Source organism: Labrus mixtus, chromosome 10 (genome assembly GCF_963584025.1).
Source record: "Labrus mixtus chromosome 10, fLabMix1.1, whole genome shotgun sequence".
Classification (NCBI taxonomy): domain Eukaryota; kingdom Metazoa; phylum Chordata; class Actinopteri; order Labriformes; family Labridae; genus Labrus; species Labrus mixtus.
Genome location: NC_083621.1, coordinates 2,494,238 through 2,501,385, shown reverse-complemented (window position 1 = coordinate 2,501,385; position 7,148 = coordinate 2,494,238). Strand labels below are relative to the sequence as shown.

Genomic DNA, 7,148 nt, shown 5'->3' with positions numbered 1-7,148 from the left:
TTTAAAGAATGAATGATTCAAAGAAAAAGAGTCGAGAGGTTTGAGAATGTAGGCCGATCACGGGGCATCGCATGTGGAGTAAGATGAGTTATTTAGAAAGGTCATGAGTGGGTGGGGTCGAATGTGTTTATGTGCACTGGTGTTGTAGTCAAGAGTCACTTGGCTGAGATCAAGACATACCCGAGACCAGGGTGCTCCGAGATAAGACCAAGACATTTAGGGATCCAGACCGAGTCAAGACCAAGACCAAGACCAAGGCAGGGCGAGGACATTGGGGTTACAAGCACATTTAAAACAACAACAACAACAACAACAACAACAACAAACACTTATAATTAATCAAAAAAAAAAGTATTAGGATCAATTACAATTCGAAACCAAATGGCTAAAGATCAAAATCCTAAACTGCAAAAGGGGGAGATGAAGTTTGCTGGAGGTTGCTCCATGGAGTCGGGGCATTAAAATAAAACTTTACCTTGTTTAGTGAAATATTATTTAAGGTTGTACTTTTCTAAATAGAGAGCACATTTCCTCAAAGTCAAATTCCTTGTAGGTGTTATCATACCTGGGCAATAAAGCTGATTCTGATAAAGGATGAACATCAAATTGTGTAACACCGCCAATCCACCAGGGGGCAGTAATACGTCACCGCTGTCTGTGTTCTGCCACATGTAGAGAGCTGTTGCCATGGAGATGTAAACTAAAGACGCTCAACAGTGGTGGAGTAAATAAAAGATGATTTCATGTCCTCTCAGAGCAGCATGTCGTATCCACAGAGTCCCAAACAGAAAGGAGTCCAAAGAGAAGTTCTGAAGTGGCTGCAAAGCCTCGAGCTGTCGTTTTATCCAAACAACGTGCGCAGGTAATGAGATTGTATATTATTATTATATATTATTATTATTATTATGTATTGTACATTGTATTGCCTGTATTGCGGCGCAGGTATTATCTGCAGGTCAGGGTCCATACTTACAGTCCGTTGTCAAGACGACCAAACTGCGAGAGAAGCCAGCTGACAAGTCATTAATGCGATAGTATAAAAAATATTATTAACGTTAATAAAAATCGCAATAAAATAGATAGCAACCTTAATTTAAAGTGAATTAGACGTTAAAAAGCCACTGACTCTGATATAGATCAAAAATAGAAATAAAGAAGCCTTCAGTGACAGATTTAAAAATACTTTTTTACCTACTGCAATTGCACTTTATAACGACTCCCCTTTAAGTAAGGACAGAAGACATTTAAACTCTTAAACTTTAGCCTGAGCTGCATATATCATATATCAAACTGTATTGTGGGCTCATGTTTTTTTTGTATGGGTGGGATATGTACTGTATGTATATATGTGTTGTGTTGTGTGTTTGTATGTATGCTGGCTGCTGGAACACCTACATTTCCCTGCTGGGATGAATAAAGTATATCTTATCTTTATCTTATCTTATCTTATACAAAGTTACATGTGGGCTACAACGAAACCGGAAATGCTTCACCTACCCTTCTCTGCATCCACGAAAGAGAAGAGAGGCAATGTTTACGTATAAAAGAAAATACTATTCACAGTAGATTATTTATAGGACTAGATGTAGATGGATGGAGAGACAAACAGACAGCTTAAAACCACCATAAACAACAGGCTACATCTGCACTACTAACAGTATATCTGTATACACAGATCTGTTTAAAAACTAAACTACAACTACATTCTGTCTACATTTTTAAGTTTTATATTTTTATGTTATCTCTAGTTATCTGTAAACATCTGAGGAGCAGGAAAATTACTTTTCCAACTTGTATTTTTTAAGTTAAACACAAACTGTTTTTAAATTAAGACACTTAATATAAAACTTTAAACCTGCACAGCTCTGTTACACTCATATTTAATCTTACTTTCATTAGCACAAGGAGAAGTAGGTGTTTTTTTCACATTAGAATAAAGAAAACATAAATTCAGAAAGAAAGGTTGGAGGAGAAGCCGGAGAAACCCAGAGGGGCTTTTCAGGAGACCCTCCAAATGAGAAACAATTAAATTAGTCCATGCAAAAACAAAACAGCTAAACAGAAAACTTACTTAATAACTAAACAAACAAAGAAGAAACAAAGAAGGGATATCCAAATGTCTAGAAAATTGTTTGAAACTAACGTTCACATCTCTAAACGTGGGGTCCTGTAGCCTAAAAAAATCTCCAAATCATTCCTTAATGTTAGTTTGTATTGAATCATAAATATGTCTGAATAGCTCGGGACAATAATCCTAAAACAATTTAACAACTGATTCTTTGTCCTCACTTCTAAACTTAAATTTAATGCCATGCAATGATAACTTTACTTATCCTTAAAGATGCCTCACTCATTTGAAACATCAGCATGTAACGCACCATAAACCAGAGGGAGCACAACATTTAACACTGAATAAATATAGAAGAGTAAAGGATGCAGAAACGTTGCAGAAGGAAACATGTAGGATGGATGTTCACCGTCTGTTAGAGGAGCGTCAGCGCTTTTTAACGCTGTCGAGACAGCAACTTGTTCAAAGTGGATTTCCCCGGTTGAGTGAATATGATGCGTCTGTTCTCGCTGCTTTTCATTTCCAGGGATTTTTCCAACGGTTACCTTGTGGCCGAGATATTCTCCTGTTATTACCCCCGAGACTTTCCGGTGCATTCATACGATAAAGGAACGTCTCTTTGTGTCAAACGGAGGAACTGGAGCCAGATAGAGAGGGTAAGAGGACAAACAGATCTGAACATTTCTAATGGAGAGGATGTTTTTGGTTTAGTTCCAGTTGTAGGTGTGTTATATGCAAGCCGCAGTGTGACTTTATAAACACCAGTCCTTAAACATGTGTAGAGTCCTGAATCATCAAATAAAAGGACTTGAGGAGTGCACTTGAGCAAGGCACCAAACTGGAGACACATTTTGTTTTTGTGTCTTCATGAACCCACATGTTCTTAATGGTAGTGTTGTAGTACTCCAGTTCTGACTTTGTCTCAAGACCATTTTCTGAAGGTCTCAGAATCGAAAGCATTTTTACTCGGTCTTGTCTCGGTCTCAGACTGGGCGGACTCCAGATCTTAAATCAAGACCGGTCTAGACCTCCACTGAAAGGCTGCTTTTGCACATCATCTTTCTAAAAGAACAAATAACTTCAATTTATTTGTAATTTTATTTTTATGCCCCTGTCACAGCCGTAATCTTCCCGGTGTTAGGGTTTAAGTGAGTGAAACGCCCCCTAAACACAAGATGATGATTTATCAGAGATATTTATAGTCTTGGTCTTGACTCTGGTCTCGGTCTTGGTCTAGGTTAGTGTGGTCTTGAGTACAACACTACTTAATGGATCTGAAACTTACGGAGTCCCAAAAAGTAAAAAAAACATCTTGTGTGTGTCTTCTTCCCAGTTATCTTCTAACTTGCGTGAAAACAAGATATTACAGTATGTTGTGCACACAAGGTATTTTTTGGTACTTTTTGGTACTTCAGGGGCTCCGTAGAAACCCGAAGTACCTTCTTTTTTTTAAGAGTAAGATAAAGACTAAAAGTTGAAGTTGTCTCAGTCTTTACAGAGGCAGAGTCTGCACCTGATGAAAGAGGTCATTGATGGAACCATCCACTGTAAACCAGGAGCCGCTGAGCTGCTGGTGCAACACATTTATACTATTTTAACCCAGAGGAGGTAAGCACTGATTGAAGGGGTTAGGGCAGGAAATATACACAGGATGCAAACCTGTAAACAATATGATAGAACTCAATGAGGGAGTGAAGTGGTGCTGAATATCATTACACTGTGATTACACTACAGCTCTACACCTGGAATACACACCTTAACTGAAACTGACCTCCATGGTTACCACAGTAAAAAAAAGGGTCTGTTTCATGATTAATAGGTGCCATTAAGATTAATCAGCTGTCTGCTGTAATGTTAACTTACAGTATTCAAAACACCTGGCGGAGTGATTCACATTAACTGTTTTCACATTTGAACTCGTGAACATTTGTGGAGAATTTCCAGGGGACTGCTCACCCCGAAAACTTCAGGAGCTTTTCAGGAGTTCATGATGTACTCACTCATGGAATGCCTCCTCCACCTTTTAAGCATTAGAAATGTCCAGAGCCCAGAGACTTCAGACTTCACTGACAGAGAGTACCAGGGTCTCCTGCCCACACTGGCCCGCTCCACAGCCTCGCAGGCCATCAAGAACAACCTGAGGACGACGGAGATCATGGCTGAGCCCGACATCACCACGAACCAGAGGAAGGCCGAGAGCATCCTCCACATGCATCTGCAGCACAAATCTGAGGAGAGGGCTCTCAACCCGGGTGAGTTACCCAGGGGGAGAGGGGGGGGGGATGTGGAGCTTTCAGTGAGAGCAAATACCATTCCCTACTCCCTACTCACTATAGAGTGAGTTATATGAAGTGGACTACAAAGTGCACTCACTCAGCAAAATTAAAAAACATTTCAAACACCGCTACAGGCGCTGACAGTGATTCATTCTGTAGCTCAGCTAAAACGTGCAGCTCAACAACGATAGAGGATAACGGTAAATAACGGCATGAACTTCAGTGATAACTTCTATTATACTGAGTGTAGTTTCACAAAACATTTAAAGATGATACATATTTATAAAATATTGAATTTGAGATTTAATGAAACGGACAAAAACTAAATAATTTACGCTCACAGACTCTGCTCTCTCGTCTGTCATCATCATTAGGACAAACGACCGTCACTAACGATCTTTTACTCTTCATTAAAACAGATCGTAGATTTCAGACAAAACGCTCCAAATGTGAACTTAATTGTGTTTCTGTGTTCACGCTGGTCTCTCCTCTCGTCCGTCTGAGAGCAGTCGAGTCAGACGCCTCACTCTCCGCTCGTAAAACTCTTTTGAACCGCAATGCATGGCAAAGCTGGACGCTACCTTCCACAATGCATTCTGGGATACAATGAGTGGACTATATAGGGTACGAGCATGCTCACTCAGAATTCAGACAGCACTACAAAATGGCGTTTCCACTATATAGTGAATAGGGAGAGATTTTGGACACAGCCACAGGAGAAAGGTGATGCAAGAGATGTAAACACAAGTGGAATGATTGACTGAAGGTCGTCAAACTAAACTGACTGCGAGGTTAGAAAGAAGAACTTCCTGATTTGTATCGCTGCAGAGCATGTTTACAAAGCTTACATGTCATTTTTGTTCATTTGATCAAATATCTCCAAAGTTGTGACACCACGCTTTGCTTCGGTGACAGGCCGGTTTCAAGTCAAACCAAATCTGGGTCACCTGGCAGCGAGGACTTCAGTCCCAGCCGGCCGCGGTGATGTGCGCTCTGACAGCCGTTCATCCAGAGACGTTACATCAAGTACGTGTCAAACCTGATATTCTCTTCCATCTTTGAAAAAAACAAACTGCGATGGTACCCAGGAAGGAGGCAACATGAAGGCTGTTTTATGACTGCAAAGACAAAACAGTCATTTATTGATATGAGTTAACGCCGTAAGCAAATAAATGACCACGACCGTCTAACCAATCTGTTTTCATTCTGTTCATTTTAGAGTCGTGTTCCTCGTCAACTTGGACCGGAGCGGTCGTTTCCTTTAAGGAGATAAAAGTGTGCCAGCCTGTCACACGCTCCCTTGTTCACTACTAAAGGATTTTATGCCCTGTGATTATATTACGTGTGTGTGTGTGTGTGTGTGTGTGTGTGTGTGTGTGTGTGTGTGTGTGTTTTCCTGGGTGTGTTGACTATAAGTATATTCACTTTGTTTTTAAAAAGAGATGATGAAACTGTTTTTTGTTTTTATCAGGCTTATGTAATGCATCCCCCCTCAGTGCATCCAGCAACATGTGTGAGCTCCGTATCCACCACTAGATGGCAGCATAGAATCACTAAAAAACACCTCTCCTGATTGGCCTGTGAGAAAATCCTCTGCTGTGTTGAACCATTGAGAAGAAGAAGAAATAAAAAAGGTGTAGCAGGAAATAAATGGCCGACTTTGGTGTTGATCTTTTGAACTCTTCTGAGTCACTGATCCATCTGTCCTCCTTCACAATCACTGACGCATCATCATGAGCTTTTCCATGTCTGCAATCTAAGAATTCATCATGAACCACCTGCTAAATTTAAAATAAGGATGCCCTTAATCCTATATCACTGTAGTCAGCGCCGCTTTAGAAAACCAAACCTAGAGAACAGAGCTTCATAAATTGGCTTCCTTGATTTGAAGAACAACCATCCTCCATGGCATGTTCTCATGAAAGCCTTTTTCTGTCTTCTTCTGCATTTTAATGATTAATGTTCCAAATTTCCTCTCCCTTGGTTGAATAGATCTCAGCTCTCATATGGAGAGGAGTGCATATATTTGAGGTCTATTGAATGATGTATCACCGGCCTCGGCTTTTTCAAAGACCAAAGTCTGGATGATGTTTTGCAGTTTTAGTTTTCTGTGAATATGTCGTCAAAAACTTAATTTAAATGTGCTTAAACGTATTTCATTGTATATATCATTTGCCCACAAGAGCTAGCAGCTAGCAGACTGCAAGTGTGGTGCAAAAATAAATCTCATGCCTGTTATAATAATTGCATAGCTGTAGAGCCAGGCTTACCTGAATATGGACGGATTTATAAAAACCTGCAAGAAAGGAGACGATGGACTACAGAAGCCTCCTTCCTCACAGACACAGTTTTAATTATTTAGTCGTTGTGAGCGAGTAACAGAAGAACAACTCTGACCACGGTTTAGTGCTTGATTTCATTCAGAGACAGAACAACAGCTTCTGACATCTGAGTGTATGAAAGATGAATTCATCCTTGAGGGAAATAAAGTTTACTTGAAGGTTACATTTGAGATCAAAAAAAAAATTGTGGTTTGAAAAGAGACAATCCTGCACGCTACTCTCGCTAAGCATCACCAATTTATCAGAAAAGAATCTCAACGTTTAGGTCCCTCTATACCTTCTTCAAGTGTGACACGCTTCAGAGGGACCGACGTGTGATTTTTTAAAAATAAATTAGTGACGCGTCGCAAGAGTAATGTGCAGGGTTGTCTGGACATCATGAGATAGTTGGATGTGTGAACAGCGAACAGCTCCTTAAAAACGATGTGAACAAATGATGATAAAACACCTCAGCATGTATTC

General features: G+C 40.1%; 1 protein-coding gene across 1 annotated transcript; it reads left to right on the top strand.

Moving 5' to 3' along the window:
- The first annotated feature begins 744 nt into the window (after positions 1 to 744).
- On the top strand, positions 745 to 6,494 carry spata4 (spermatogenesis associated 4). Its single transcript, XM_061047570.1, has 6 exons — positions 745 to 862; positions 2,595 to 2,724; positions 3,558 to 3,676; positions 4,097 to 4,320; positions 5,260 to 5,370; positions 5,564 to 6,494. The coding sequence occupies exons 1-6, from the start codon at positions 762 to 764 to the stop codon at positions 5,656 to 5,658; spliced, it is 780 nt and encodes a 259-aa protein (XP_060903553.1). The 5' UTR covers positions 745 to 761; the 3' UTR covers positions 5,659 to 6,494.
- Positions 6,495 to 7,148: the final 654 nt, after the last annotated feature.

Excerpts from the sequence above, each read along its gene's own strand:
- spata4 (XM_061047570.1), top strand. The coding sequence starts at position 762 with ATGTCGTATCCACAGAGTCCCAAACAGAAAGGAGTCCAAAGAGAAGTT. Across the intron at positions 3,677-4,096 it reads ACTATTTTAACCCAGAGGAG|CATTAGAAATGTCCAGAGCC; the intron begins GTAAGCACTGAT and ends CCACCTTTTAAG. Across the intron at positions 4,321-5,259 it reads GGAGAGGGCTCTCAACCCGG|GCCGGTTTCAAGTCAAACCA; the intron begins GTGAGTTACCCA and ends CTTCGGTGACAG.